General features: G+C 38.6%; 1 protein-coding gene across 16 annotated transcripts in view; it reads left to right on the plus strand.

Moving 5' to 3' along the window:
• The window catches only part of NRXN3 (neurexin 3), a 978,580-nt gene that overhangs the window by 721,420 nt on the left and 240,653 nt on the right, over positions 1-16,507 (plus strand). For all 16 annotated transcript variants that reach the window (XM_032188606.1, XM_032188602.1, XM_032188603.1 and 13 more), the window contains one exon: positions 791-972. In XM_032188606.1, the coding sequence (XP_032044497.1) occupies positions 791-972 (182 nt within the window). The remainder of the gene's footprint in view (positions 1-790; positions 973-16,507) is intronic.

Raw genomic sequence — 16,507 nt, forward strand, 5'->3', positions numbered from 1 at the left:
CTCAAAGGCTGCTTGCCTTTATTTAGGAACCAAAATATCTCAGGCTCCCAATGTAAGTTATAATTTAGCTGGTTGCATACAGTAGAGAAGTCTTCAGTGATTTATACCTCAAGAGGAAGCGTGTTTGTTTGCTTGTGGTTCTCCTGCTGTTATGTATGTAGGAACATGAGGATGCTCTGAATAACATACATGCACATTTAGATTACTAACTGGAAGTATTTGGAGTCTTGAGTCCATGTTCATCTGAAGGATGAACTTTCCATAAGGAAGAAATTATGTTGTTTGTTATTGAGTCTAATGGTGCAAGGCTAATGGTGGGAGAACAGATACATTTTGTCTGATTTAAAAAGCTATTTCATCTTCTTATCTCTTTCTGTTAGAAAAAGCATCTAGCATTTCAGGGTTGTGGCTCAGCAAAGGAAAACTTGTGGAACACATGTGAGAGGGCAGTCTAAATAGCCATTTCATGTGCATTATAACGTGTTGTAAATATCCAAGAGGACTTTCCATGTCACTTGTCGCAAAATGTATTTTATTGTGCTGTCCTCCACTATTACTTAGCAGAGCCTGGAAAATATATTTCCCTCATTGACAAATTGATTTGCATGGAGTCTTCTCTGTGTGTTGTCAGTAGCCTCGTCAGTAGGGGGCCTTGATTTTCCCGTGTTAACTAATGAAAGCATATGCTTGCATATATTCCTTTTCAGAAGCCGCAGAATTATTTCCGGAGTTGACGAATAAACGAAACGAATAATTAATGCTTCTTGTTCTTTGGTTTTCTGTTTTGTAGCTGGTGCCACATATATATTTGGGAAGAGTGGAGGTCTCATCTTGTACACCTGGCCAGCTAATGACAGACCAAGCACAAGGACAGACCGTCTTGCTGTGGGCTTCAGCACAACAGTGAAGGATGGCATTCTTGTGAGGATTGACAGTGCCCCTGGGCTTGGTGACTTTCTGCAACTGCACATAGTGAGTATAGATAGACCCTATACTATTAATATAAAATAACAAGCGTCATACTCTACAGTTCTGTGTCTTCAGCACTCATCGTGTTTATTGAATGACTGAATGGGACGAACAGGGAGCAAAGATTTGGTGCCAGAAGAAGGGGAGTTGGTGTGTGTGTGTGCTCATGAGATTTTTGTATCAGTAGAATCTATTTGAGAACTGTAGAAGTACTTCATGGCAGAGTTAATCTACTTGACAAATGCATAGTCCTGAACTTATGGTGTAGTATTGCTATTCTCAAGAAGGCAAAGAATGAAATGGAGTGATAATTAATTTTTCTCACTGAGAAAGTTAAGTGAAAACTGACCAGATCCTCACCTACTGTAGAAAGAGTTGATCTAATCTGCTATTGCAAGCATCAGTTAGTTCAAAACAACGTGGCTTGCAAAAAGAAAATAAACTTTTCCTTTGTGAGAGCAAATATTCAAATATGGAAGTTGGGGTGAAAGTGGCTTTAGTGAAAGTGTGGAATTCTTTGAGAAAATGAGACTAAGACTGGAAAGTTTTTGAGAGTTTTTTTTTTTTTTTTTTTTTCAGATGTGGTGGGGAGGGGGCTGGGAAGGAAGCACTTGTTTTCCTTTCTAAATGAAGTAGCCAAGACATTTACTAGAGGTAGAAGCTAGTCGTATTGCTTAATGCTCTTGTTTGCCATGTCTTATGCATCAATTCATAGTGGAAGAGGGATGTGACATTTGCAGGATTTGAATGAGCTGGGGAGTTGTTGACATTTCACTGGAACCTAGAGAAAGTATAAGTAAGCATGAGGAATGTCAGGGTCCAGTATACAGACCTGATGTGAATAACTGACAGTCTTATTCTTCTGTAACTCAGCAGCAGACTTTACAATGTTTGGAGTCTTCTGGAAGCACTTGGTGTATTGCAGGGTGACTCTGAAGCAAGGGTTAAGGCTAGCACTCATTGCCACCATTTTAAAAATCCTGGCACTCTATTTTTTTCCCATACCCTTTTTTCTTGCTTTCTCAAAGCAAACATTAAAAAACAACAACAAAAAGGCTAAAAAGCAGAAGATACTGTCAATATGAACGTTAAGCCTAATGGGTTAGAATTCCATAACTCATGTTAAGCATAAATGGTTGGACATAATTGAACAAGCCACTATATATTCTTCAGCTGTTGTAATAAAACATGTTTGTAAAATGCTATCAAGTAACTGGAGAACATGTGAGGAGAAGTACAGATATATGAATTTATTCAGTCTTAGGAAGATCCCATCTTAGTCTAAGATGGGATCTTGTTTCTTTTGGTTGCCTTCTGGGATGTTAATAGAGGAAATTGAAGTTAGACTCTTCTTGGTGGTGCTCAGTGGAAGGAAGAGGGGATATGTACACAAGTACCAAAATGGGATTTCTCAGAATTAATAATGAAGGCACATAGTCTTTCTCTATAACTTGGTTTTGAACATTATCAACTCTTTTCTTACGAATGAGTTCAACAGAACTTTTTTTGACTTTTTCCTAACATTATCTGATATCTACAGACATCAGATATGTAAATCTAAGCTACTAATCACAGTTGCTATTAGTGCTAAAAGTTCTGTTGACTGTTTGTGGTGTAGTTTGGCTAATTTTATGCCTGAAGATGTTCACTAGCAGCAAATACAGAACTAGTTGAACTTCAGTTTCTCTTTTGTGGTCAGGATGGATTTAGGAGCATTTGTCTTATATTTGTGAGTATCCAAAGCTAAGTTACAGTGCTCTCTTGGGCCTGGTATTACTGCTTATCATGTCTATCACCAACAATAGCCTTTTGAAATGACATTTTAAATGCGAGACGATATGACCTCTTACTTTGCAAAATATATGCAAGCTTTCCATGAGATCAGTCTTTTTGACTAACTGAAATCTACCACATGCTGTGTGCTGTCATGTTCGAAGATGCTGTCCGTCTTCCTTTTTTCAAAGCCTTATTCTTCCATTAGGCAATTTTTTCTGTGTTGAAAGAAACAAGGCAATGGATCAAATGATGATAAAAAAGTATAGGAGAAATATATTTATATATCCTGACAGTTACAAAAGTTTATTAAACTGATAATTAAATAGAACTTTTAAAAAGGTAATTGGTTAAACCATAAAGCAAGCTGTAGGAAGAAGAGTTAAACCAGGTATTAAAACAGGCAAAACGATGTTAAGGTAACTCATTTAATATGTATTTAACAACTTGAATTTTCAGGAGCAATTGTGTTGCTTTGTTTTTGTTTTTAAAAAAATGATGAACTTTTTCTGGATGAATGCTAGGGAGGTCTCTTCTTTGGGGACCTTTCTGGGTATTCCAGTCACTCTTATTTATTTTTTAAGGATGCTATCCACTGAATTCGGGCTTTCTTGCTCTTCCCTGAGTACTCTGTTGGTGATAACTGGTCACAGAAGCAATTTGGTGATCATTATTTTCTACTGTGTATCACTAGATTAAAATTTAATACAAAATTCATCGTATGGCCTATGGTTTATCAAGATCTGATACCATTTTTAAGGTTGTGAAAGGGGCTTGTGCTCTGAGGAGACTTTTTAATAGCTTCCATGTATTTTGAACACCATATATGTTCTGGAGCATTCATTATAATCTCTTTTGATTTGTAAGAGGTTAGAAGCGAAAAAAAAAAAAAAGATATCTTTAGTAAAGACTTATATATGTGCTTATGTAATTTATGGTTGTTCTGTTTGGATTCATTTTCTAATTAAGAGTCTTTGAGACATTGTGGAAATTCATTAGCTAAGGTATCTGTTTTATACGAGGAAAAATTAGAACCTCAGACTATTTTCTCTCCTGATTTACAATGAGGTATAGGTTGGCAGCCCTGGGAAAATGCATGGCATACCTTCCAGATCAATGTCATATATGAAGCCTGAGGTGTTTCTGTCAACAGAACTAACTGTAGCATGTGGCTTGAAAGTGTTGTTACAGTATCAGATCCTTCCTTATAAGATTTTTTTTTTTTCCTTACAATTCATTCAAAGAATGAAGTCCAAACATGTACCAGAAAATTGCATTCTACAATGAATGGGTGGTTAAAAGACTGCAGATTTCACTTATGGTTGCATGTTTCTATACTATCATTCACCTTATACTACCACACCTCCTACTTTGTGGTTTTACCACATGCAAAAATCTTTACAGAGAACAAACTGGGAGAGGAAAACAGCTGCAGGTTATAATGAATATTGTTCTGTTGATGACTACAGAGAGACAAATCATCTACCCATGCACGCTGCTGTTTTATTTTGCAGCTCTAAATTTTTGTTTGTTTGTCAACTGTCATCTTACCTCTGGTTCCTCAGGCTGGTCTTCTAAGATGAGTAAGGGTTGGTAGTAAGAGTAGTCCAATTTCTTAGAGTTTGCTTTTTACAAGCAATTAAGTTGAAGAAAAAATGGTAGTGATTTTGGAAGAAACACTGCTTACGTAATCATTATGTTAATGGCTATCTATCACTTAGCACCAGGTGGCAAATGAAGGCTACAGGATTTGATATAAAACATTCTGATTCTCAAGTGATACATATGAAGAAAAAGTTTTCCCCAAGTTAAAGAGGACATTGCTAAATGAGAATCTGCAGATAAGGAAGAAAATGTAGGTGTAAGTTCTGCTAAATTCATTCTTCAGTTATTGGAAAGACTCTCCTACCCTGTACTGATTGGCCAAAGTCTGTGTTTGGGTTTATGGCTCGAGAGGCTTCTCTGGCTCCTCTTTGCTAAAAGTCCCCTGGAGATTCTCTACAAAATTGCAGTGCCCAGCTGAGGTATGTCATCTGAGAAGAGACAGACAGCAGTAACACAAAAAAAAAAGTTGGAATAAGGAAAAGAATAACCATGGAAGGTGTATGATGAGCTGAGTATCTTGAGGACTAGGCAGAAATGATAAATGTTGGTAAAATAATAATAATAATAGCAATTGGTGTTTTTCTTTTCTGAGAGTTATGTTTATATACTCAAGCAAGTAGAAAGAAGGGGGTTTACTTGAGAGTAGCTTGCTTCATTTTCCAGATGTTAGGTCTGTAGAGGCTGTAAATCATGTGGAGAGGAGAGGGGAGAAAAAAAAAAAGTTATGTGCTTCAGTTTCCTATTTTGTTTCATTTTATTTTTTTTTTTAGCTACTTTCATTATCCTTATGATTACTGTTTTCTTTTAAAGTGCATGTTTCACTGTGTTAGGCTTCCTTTTTTTAACAACTCAGACTTAATGTAGGAATAAATTAATTACTGTGAATACAAAAACTTCACCGTATCTTAATCTCACTTCTAGTGGTAAGAGTTCAATATAGTGTTGTTGTTCTTGCCTTTCCAAGCTTTAAACCGGTATAAAATAAGTCTTTGCTTGATACAGTTCTTACAGCATACCAAAAGTGATTGAATATTAGTATTCCAAAAGGTGTTATCACTTGAGGCTTAATGCTTATCATTTCTCTTTTCATTCAAGAATCAGTAATGGCCTGTGTATATTTCTCCTGCTTAATACTAACCTGTAAGGTCTCATCATTTGTTTAAATTTAAATTCAGAGATAGATGTTTTATACTGAAGCATGCCAACGGATCACCAAAAGGTAAGGTGGGGCAGGGCCTTCTTCAGTGAAGCAAGGAGTTGTTTACTGACGGGCTAGATACAGGAGGCAATGTCTTCTGTAATGGGTATTTGTATAGCTTAGGAAGTGAAGCAACTGGTGCATGAGAACAGCTGGACCTATCTACTGGTTAGGGGAGGGGATTAGAATGAGTTTTCAAGCAAAAGATTATATTGTCTGGATCCTTGGAAAGTCAAAAAAAAAAAAAAAAAAAAAAAAAGATAAAAAAAAAAAAAATGAAGACACTTTAAACCAAGACAAAACCCAGCAACCTATCTGAATGCAGCTTTCTGTTACAAGTGAGTTCTCTGGTGCATACTTCTGAATTGGTGCAACTTGGGGATTAACATATGCACAAAGACACAAAAGCTTGACTGCTAACCTTACAGACAAGGTGGCATATGAGCTGAATGAAGGAGTCAGAGCAGTTACAATTTATGTTAGCATATGAAGATTCAGTGGAGTTTCTCTCACTTCACATATATTTTTATAAACGTGTAACTGTAGTTTATCAACTCTTCAAGTTATCCGAGTGGACCATGTATTGTGCTGCCACCGTAAGGGTGGGGATGGATGTATTGATCCTTAGCAACAATGGGTAACTTAGACTCTGTAATGCTTGTTGAGCATTGCAGACATGTTCTAAGGATCACACAGAATGCATCACAAGTGTCTACCTCCTCTCTATAATTATTGCTGAAACTAAATTGTAAGTCACATCTTCTTTTTTGCTTAGATGGCAGTAATTTTCAGATGAGACTTGACTGTTAATTACACTCTATTTCTTTATGTTGATCGCAGATGATTTAAGTGCATCTGTATTAATCACCATTGAGAGAGATTAACATCATCTACACAGTCAGTTACTACTTCTCTTGAGAGAGGAAAATAACTTTTTTTTGACTGGTAAATTCCTAATTTACTTGAACTTGTTTGCAAGAGGATTTAAGACTGCCCAGTGTTATGATTCATCTGAACAAGGGGGAAGAGAGAAAAATAATATTAATGAATCACTTAAATACTAAAAGCTAAGAAATCGGGCAGAAGACCAATGTATGTGTAACATGGATATCTACTTCACATAAAAAAGCCTATTCAAAGGCATAACAGGCATTTTGTTGAGATGCAAATCATTTGCTGTCTCTGTGTAACGAGGTGTGGTACATGATGTAGGGATGAATTTTGTGGTATTTCATACAAATGATAATTGTTTTTTATGTCTATGATGACATGCTCAGTGGGCATGATTTATTATTGGAGATGCTTGTCTGGAGATAATTAACTTACACATTAGACTTTAGGGTAATTTTAAAGACAAATCTCAATGAACTCATAAACCTGTTGTCAACTAAAGAAAATAGATTACTTTAAACCTGGCCCTGAAAACTTAGGTTGTTTTTATTTCTTTTGGATCAAATGAAAACAGAGATGTAGATATAGGAGACGTGACAGCAGCTAAATGTTCCTGAAGTTCTTAAAGGTGGTGTGTCCACATCTGAGTTGAAGTACCTTTTTCCATTATTAGACAGCATCCTAAGATGACACACAAAATTGGAACTTACTGAGAAAAAGAGTTGGAAAAAGTATATGTAACATCAGCAAAGACCTGCTTTGTAATCTGTGCTCACCAGGGTAGCCTGATAGATGTAATTTTTACCTGGAAAAAGGTCTCTGTTTCCTTACTGAGTACTTTGAAAATATTTAACTGTACAAAGAGGCATGTATACCCAGATCATGTGCACAGAAAACAGAGCCTAACTGCTTGCCAGTTATGTCAGTCTTATTGAATGAAAAAAACATGGCAGTCACAGCATTTCTAGGTTGGAAGAGACCTCAAGATCGAGTCCAACCCCTGACCTAACACTAACCAGTCCTCCGCTAAACCGTATCACTAAGCACTACATCTAAACGTCTTTTGAAGACCTCCAGGGATGGTGACTCCACCACTTCCCTGAGCAGCCCGTTCCAATGCCTCACAACCCTTTCAGTAAAGAAGTTAAACACGTTAGACTTCAGCATCATTAGTCTGCTTGAGAAGCTATATCTGAGTGAGCTTCAAATTTTAGGTATACACATCAGTGTCTGTTTTGTCTGCTAGTGTAAAATCGCCAGCAATTCTGATCTTTTTTATGGAACTGTTTTATTTAAACGCTTAAGGATACTGTCCCAAAATGTCCTCAGCCTTATCCTGTCCTCCTCTAAACTCTTTGGGTCTACTAAGTCCCATGTACTTGTGCATGCTGCATTGATTATTCCCTAGAGTACAGACAAGTTAGTAAAGGAAAACTAATTGAAGGAAAGAAAAATTGACCTTCAACTTCAAAACGTGCTGCTGTTACTTCTGCTTTTATTTTGAGAAGTTGATTAAAATCCACTTCTAATTTATTTGAACTGGTTCACATTATGCATAGGAACGGTCCATCTGTTGTTACCTACTAGCTTGCAGGAAGGTATCTCTGGTAGCAGAACAGGAGTTGAGAGTAAACCTTTGAAGGTTAAGGAGCTTCCCACCCCGGTATGCCTGTTTATGGCTGCCACAGCTTGTCAGTATGCCTCATCAGGTTATCCTGATGACCTTTTGAGGTTCAGTCCCTGTTTTGTTGCCAGTGGCTGCACCAGGTGTATGAATGAATGTATGTAGCTGAATGCAATAGTGCAGGAAATAGCACACTGATGTCCTGCGGCTAAAGATGATAGATTTTAGATCCCTGGTTGCACTCAGGCAGCATGGAAGCTCAGTGCTTTGATACAGAGATTCATTAATTCCCCTCTCAGAAACAGTTTATGCGTAGATCTTAGTGCTTTCAGTGTTACTGAAGGTTGTGAAGCTGATGTGAGATACAGTAGAAAGAGCTGGAAGGGCTATGTTAGCATGAATGGGCAAGTTATGGTAATGGGCAAGTTACCACAGATTAACCTAATTAGAGCCACAAGTCTGAATATAATTTTAGGGCTTCAGTTCCGCAGCCTGGTTGACTTCTGGTGGACAATGGAGAGTGGAAAATTAAGAATTGGAGAATATAGAGGAAGAATCAATGGCAAATTACATCAGTAATTTTGTGAAACCTTCCTTAAAGATATGGATAACTAAATGCACTATCTTTGCTCATTTTTCCATAAAAAGAGAGGGCTTTGCTGTTCTTTAACACATCATCGTGTGTTTCATCAAGGAAGCTGGCTTCTACTCATAAGATTGTCATTTGGTGTAGAGGACAGAACAAACAGCTTTTTACTTTTCTCCCCAAATACAAATCTGCTCATTTTAGTGTTGTATATCTAGCAAAGCCAGACCCTAGTGCTTCAGTGTAAGTGCAGAAATAAAAAATATGCTCCTAATTAGCAGCAAAAATCTTAATGCGATTGCTGTTGAAAGATTCATCCCTGAATATACAGTTTCTGTTGAAAATGAAGCTTGAAACCTGTTTGATTTGTGAATATCTGTTTGGGGCTCTGCTGTGGTTCTTTAAATCACTGACAGCTGTTAAATGATCGGTTCTCAGAGCCTTCCATAGTATCTATACAAAGACCCTATATGACAATAAATGTTATGTTATTGCTTGTACACTATATAAGCATACTGTGTTTTGCTTAATATTTGTTTTAGCATTTCCTGTGATTATAATATTTGTAGAATACTTCATCTAAGGCTTTGATGTATTATAATTTCAGTATAACTTGAGCTGAACTGCCTTTACTGCTTTGCAGTACTTTTTTTTTTTTTTTAGTATTTCTCAACTAATTGGAATCTTCACATTTTGGAGCACTGTCAGTGACTGAGTAAACCAGGAAATATTGGGACTCTTTCTGATGCTGAGAAAATAAAGATTTTGCCTCTTAACATTTTTGTTGTTATTTTTCTGAAGAATTAAATACGAGGTAGTGAAAAGGTGGGTTTGGGTTTTTTGTTCATTTGTTCAGCAGGCTCAAAAAATAAAAAGAAACACAGACAAGCTCCAGGGAAGTTATTGTCTTGAAATATCAAAGACCTGAAGGAGTTAAGTCTGAGTCTTTTAGTGTTCATCTCTTGTATTTGTAGACTTTATACTACCAACTGGCAGTCTCTGTATTTTTCTTTATAAGAAGCACGGAACCTACAAGTTTGTTCAGACCAACACATCTTCCTTCTGTATGCATGGATAAGTTGCACTAATAGATTCTAAATTAAATCTGTTCGTAATTAAAGCCTTTATCACCTTCTCTATGGTTGCATCTAAAAAGTAAAATAAAATTCTTGATCTTGGTGTTAATGGATAGCAGCAGGGTACGGTAATAACTCACTGTGTATTCAAACATACCAAGTACTACTCAAAAGCAATTAAACAAGGGCAATCGTCAGTTTAATTTACCCCTGACTTGGTATCTGATGTAACCTTCTCATCAAAGGTTAACAACTGCTTGGTACTACATCAGTTACAGCAAAATGAATTGTTTCTCTATTAAGCCTCTAGGAAGAGCATCTTAGATGAAAAACATATTATTAAATAGTACTAGCAAAATGTACGTCTTATCTAGTGCAAGCATGTACATGTTTATAAAATTAATTTTTGAGGTTTTCAAAATATAATGCAGAGAAATGACAGCTTGATCAATGACATACAGCTGGTTCTGGGGTAAAAATCCCCTTTTCTGTACAACAGGAAAGAGTAATCCTGCACAGTTTTACATGGGAAATGAAGATGCTGCTTTTTCCATTCTAAAAAGACAATGCAGAGATAATTTAGAGGAGAGAAGGATACAGAACTAGAGTTCTGCTTGAGCTCCAGCATCTAAGTTCCTGCAAGCTTATTCATTAAATATTCTCTGAGTTTGCAGGAGAGCGGTACAGTTTTTTATTCAAAACAGTTCTTGTAACTGTTGTTATAATGGTTAAAACATACATGTATGCATTTCATGTTAAAAGATCTATACAATCATGATATATCTTAATATCCCTTTGAAAGGTACACATGAACGTCCTAATAGAATGAGAAAACAGAGATTAAATGACGTAACAAAAGCTATAGCACCAGAATCAGAGGTGGTATGCTCTGAATGATTTATCTGTTCTTAAAACAGTAAGGTCTCCCAGTGCTTCCTTGTCTGCCCTGAAAGAGTGGTTCAGTACCAACTTCCAGGGAGAGGTAATGTCTTTGGAACTACTGCTATTGCCCACAATGTATGAGGACCCCAAGAGGTGCCCCACTTTTATGGCAGGAGGTGGTGTATGGTGTGGGTTTGTGTTTTTTTTTTTTTTTTCAGTTTCCATTTAAACGCAATGGGTCCTGAACTTGCTTAGCTTGTGTGTTGTTGAGATTGTAGGCTGAAGTGGTATTATTTGTGCTAATAAGCCTCTCCCATTAGTTAACCTTTCAGTACATAAAGCATGATTGAACTGAGAGCTTCCTGCTGGTTTGAAAAGCTTTTATGTTAAATACATGATACAGGCATTTTCCTCTTCCATCTCCTTATGCAAAAGAAGTAGGATGGGGGAGACTGCAAACACAGTCTGAAACACAGTTGAAGTAAATCTTATGTAGTGTGAAAGCTCTCTTAAACTTCTCTTTTTTTTTTTTTTTTTTTTTCTGCTACATTTAAATTCTTGGTGCTTTAAGCAATTTTCAGCCTACAGAGACTGCCTCGTAACTGGTATAATTTGGGCCAATGTAAAGAATCAGCTGAGAATTTTGCCTGTATGTGATGACCAAGTACGTTACTAGCTCGGAAGGTCCAAACTTACTTTGAGTGCACACAGTTCCTGTTTTAGTTTATCCTTTATTCTTGTCAATTACTGGTGTCAGGAGTGCAGTTCATAGAAGCTGGATAATAGAAATCATTCAGTATGATAAAGAAAAATACCTTATACTTAAGCTACTTCTGCTATTTTATCATGTTTCTCCTATTATTTTCAGGCAATCTTATCAGAGACCAATAACATACAGGATTTCAGCTTTTGGATCGTGTAAAGCTCTTTAGTGTGATGCTGTTCAACCTTAAAGAGATGATGGGATTATTCATTTCTGTGGAGAACCATATTATGCTTCTTGTATGCAATTTATACTAGAGATAGTAAAGAGACTCAAACTTCACAGGCATTTCCCCTTCTTTAAGGGGAGCAGGATCTACTTTTTCCTGGACACTGCTTTGGATGCATTAAGTTTTTACAAACATTCTTATTTTTGGTAGGTTATCTTTTTGTAGGTAGTATATTGTAACCCAAGTACATTTAGAGAGTAGGGCCATCACTGCAGAATGATCTTTTGGCATAATTCAGGTGGGCTGGACATGCTGCAGCATTTCAGATAGAAGTAAATGCATCTCTGAAACATGAGAGGTCGACACAGCCTTTCTGTGGCAACTGGTGGACTTGCTCAGGTAATGAGTTAGGCAGCACTTCAAAAGAATTGAAGACTGCAGCTAGAGGGGTTCCAAGGGAGAGAAGGCTTCCCTACAGGTCCTGTTTTATGGATGGTACTATACGTGTGTACTGAAGAGTTGGGGCAGGAACGGTCATGTAAACAAGGAAGTCTGCTCATGCTGAGTGTATACGTTTATACTCAACAGCTTCCAACGTCATGGGGAGTGTGAGACTGTCAGCACCTCACTACAGATAGTTCTTTTATAGAACTATCCCATTCAATCACCACTAAGACCTAACTTATTTTTATAGCCTTATGATATTGGGAGGGGTTTAAGAGAGCAATTGTAGTCCATCGTTGTGTTACGCGGAAAGGTAATGCAATAACGTCCATTGTTGTGTTTCCCGTGATATGGTAAAATCTAGCTGTGCTGACTCTGTTCTCTTGCAATACTGAGTAATTCTCTTTTTGTATTTGTTTCAAAGAATGTGTCCTTATGTGAGACTTCTTTATTTCTTACTCTTTGTGTGTTGTTTTTTTGTTTTATTTTGTTGTTTGTTTGTTTGTTTTCAAGCGCTTGCAGTGTATTCTTGTCTTCTGTCCTCTGTTTCTGTGCAGAAGAGCACTTGGTTGTGGTTACTCATTCATAATTCTTTAAATCTTAACCTGTGGGGAGCCAAATTAAATGTAGCTCTTCTATAATGGTTACTGTGAATTACCTTAATGTTTTTAAATGAAATGATCTCCACTTTGATTGGAGTCTGTAAGAAGAAGACACACAGTTCTGTAATACAAGATAGTCTGAACTGTTTTGCTTGAAACTGATTTTAAAACCCTTATTGGTTTGTGTTCTGATCAGATTTTGTTTCTTGTGTAAGAAACATTTACTGGCTTTCTGATAGGGAAAAATATTTACTTTTGAAGCTTTGCAAATGGATGACGTTTTTTAAGATGGTGGCTGTGCATCTTAATTTAACAATGTAGGGACCTAGATAGATTCATGGAGGGACCTAGATAGATCATCAAGTTTAGCCCCCCTATACTTGATGGTGACTGTACCATACCTTCCTCTTTTCTGGCCTTATGGGATTTACTTCATCCCTTCTGATTTTCCCCTTCTGCTATTTCTCTTGAAATGCTGTTCTAAATTTTTTTTTTTTCCCCTCAATGATCATCTTAAAGTTTAACTTATTTTCCAATCTATTTACCTTCATATATGTCATTTTAATCTCGGTTTGTTTTGTGCCAATATTGTCATTCAGCTCCTCTCTGTTTTTGATCTTCATCCATCAGCTGCATTTATGGAAAGTAATTTTATTGCCTGTGCTTTCTATCAGTGGCTCCCCCTCAATTCCCCTTCAGGCTTTTCTGGGCTATCTGTATAGCACAATGGGGCATCAAGATATCCTGGGGCTAATATTCATTCAAACATAGAAGTCTACAGTCTGCAGCTATAGACAAACTGTATTGCTTCTGCAGCTGAACTATTCAGCTGTGTTCAAGACTTATTCAAACACAGTACCAGATAAGCATTGCTGCTTTGTTATAGAATCACAGAATGGTTTGGGTTGGAAGGGACCTTAAAGATCATCTAGGTCCAACCCCCCTACCATAAGCATGGATGCCTCCCGCTAGAACAGGATGCTCAAACCGAAGACCCAAATTGGGTCTGTGCTGGTTACTTTGGGTGTCTTAGAGCTGTATGTTTAGTTCTGAGCTTGGCTGTGTAGGTGTATCAAGCTTACATGTACATGCAAGGTTCTGGTAGAAGGGAGAGTGCAGTGGTGTTTTCTGGGAGAAGAGTCCAAAATCTGCCCCGTGTCAGATCAGAGCCAGTTCTAGTCACCTCCAAAAGGGACTGGCTCACTGCTGGCCAGAGCCAAGTCAGTGAGCAACACTGGTTGCACTTCTGGGAGAGCAGATTTAAGAAAGGGAAAAGGACTGCTCTGCAAAAAGCAGCTAGGAGAGTGAGGAGTGAGAATTGGCCTGCAGCCATCAAGATCAGTGCAGCAGGAGGGCAGGAGGTGCTCCAGGCACAGTGCAGAAGTTCCCCTGCGGCCTGTGGAGAGGCCCCTGGTGGAACAGGCTGTCCCCCTGCAGCACGTGGGTCCCACATGGAGCAGATCTCCACGCTGCAGCCCCCCCATAGGTGGAGGAGCCCCTGCTGGAGCAGGTGGATGTGGCCTGGAGGAGGCTGCGGCCCATGGAGAGCCCCCGCAGGAGCAGGCCCCAGGCTGGAGCTGCAGCCCGTGGAGAGGAGCCCATGCAGGAGCTGGGGGTCTGGGGGGAGCTGCCACCCACGAGGGACCTGTGCTGGAGCAGTTTGCTCCTGGGGGATGAACCCTGTGGTATGGAGCCGTGTGGGAGCAGTGCTTGAAGAGCTGCTGTCTGTGGGCAGCCCCGCAGGCTCAGTTCAGGAAGGATGGCATCCCGTGGGAGGGACCCCACGTGTAGCAGGGGCAGAGTGACCGTGAAGAAGCTGCAGAGACAAAGCGTTAGGGACTGACCGCAGCCCCCATTTCCCTGTACCGCTTGAGTGGAGGAGGTAGAAGAGGGTAGATGTGGGAAAAAGTGTTTTCACTTGGCTTTTATTTTCTCACTGCTCTACTCTGTTAATAACAGGCAATGAATTATATTAATCTCCCCATGCTGGTTCTGTTCTGCCTGTGATGGTAATTGCTGAGTGATCTCCCTGTCCCTATCTGAAGCCTTGAGCTCTTTCCACTGTGTTTTCTCAGCCTTTCCTTTTGAAGAGGAGGAGTGAGAGAGTGGTGTGGTGGAGTTTAGCTGCCATCAGTGAAACCACCGCAGCTCAGTGCATTTGCATGCAGATGTCGTCCATTCGTACAAACATCTTTTGTTTCAAAATCCTTTTACAGAAGTAGTGCGATCAATTTAAAGAACATTCTCAACTGAAGGCTTTAGGTTCCTTTCCAATGTGTTGCCATGTGTCATAACTTCAATGCTTTGTATATATAATTCTTCTATTTGATCACTCATTTTTACGGCTTTCAGTGGCAGCTGTGTTAAATGATAATGCTGAGTTAGAAAGGAGATGGGCTGTCCTCTGGTTTCTTATTGTCAGCCCAGGAAATGATAAGCATTTTGATACGTTAGCTGACATGTTGGCTCGGTTTATAAAACCTGTATCAGACTGGAAATCACGTGATACATAGTCTGGAGCCTTGATTCCTGAGATGGTTATTAATGGGCTTGTGAACTTGTGAATAGAGCATGGTAAATCTGGCCTTTGAGATAATTGAAAAGACATCACTTGTAATGTGAGCAGCTGCACTGAAGGATGATTGCTGCTCTTTGGGGACAGAGGATATTACCTTGTTACATGCAATTCTGAAGCAATGCACCCAATATTGATCTAGTTTGGCCATGTCTTAACATCCCTGGAGTGGCTGCCCAATGTATTTCATACTTGTCCTGCTCCTATCTCCTTCCTATTGCAAGGACAATCTATTGGCAGAATAATTTGATTTCCTTAATGAAAAATTAGGTTATGGAACTGGTCGTGATAGCCAAGAAAATGATAGCTTTATAGAGGCACAGGAAAGTATTTTGCATTTTAAAATGTAGGAATAGGCAAAAAGTAAAACTTGTGAGCTCTTCTGTCCGCTTCATTTACATATTGTATTACTGCTTTCAGTATTGTTTTTCATGTAACTCTCTTAATCTGATACATGTTGTTGCAACCAGAGAAACTGAAGATATGATGACAATCCAGTAAACTTCTTGATAATGCTGCAGTGACATGTACATGGCTTCTGGTTCGCACTGCTATGAATAAAACAAAATCTTCAGCAAAAGCAGAAAATACTAGTTTTTAAATGAGTTAAATACACTGAGGTTGTTATCGTTAAGGCAAGTTTTGATTTCAACAGGGATATTATGAGTGCAAGATCTCTCCATTAGGGTTCTTGAAGCTGTGTGGGAATTTGGCTTACGATACATGTTCCACAATGCTCACTGAAAAGCTCCTGATTTGGACCTACCCATGAAGGTGACACTAGATGTTAATCATTAATCGTCACTGAATAATTGATGATTAATTGATGATTCCTTGGATTCCAAAGAAAAAAAAAAAAAAACCACCACTGTATTCAGGTTCTTATAGAAGCTGCTTGCCTCTTGCAATTTGTTTGTATTCCTGTGTCAAAAGCCACCCTTCTCCTGGGAGGATGAGTTGTGTTCACAACTCACCAGAACTCCTTCACCAGAACTACTGATGGAGGAAGTTGTCTGGGGGACTTGGAGGTCGCTTGTATCACCAGGGCAAAGCCAGGTCAGAGCAATGTGTTTGAACTAGTCAGAGCTCAGAGCTTTAGCTGATGACTATTGTTCAGTGCTTCTTAATAAGTCATTCATTTTTAATACTGATATGTTAGCAGCTGGGGGGGCTGCAGTACACCTGCAACCAATTCTTTATGTCTTCTGCCGATTGGAATTGGCCGCTTGTTTCTGGAACCAGGTGAACATGGGGTGGGATGAGTTCATCTGCAGGGCTGTGGTCTCTGGAGGGATTGTTGCTTTCTATCTTTATCTAGTGAGCTGATTAGTGTTGTTGCCTCTCTTTACT

Source organism: Aythya fuligula, chromosome 5 (genome assembly GCF_009819795.1).
Source record: "Aythya fuligula isolate bAytFul2 chromosome 5, bAytFul2.pri, whole genome shotgun sequence".
NCBI classification, from domain to species: Eukaryota; Metazoa; Chordata; class Aves; order Anseriformes; family Anatidae; genus Aythya; species Aythya fuligula.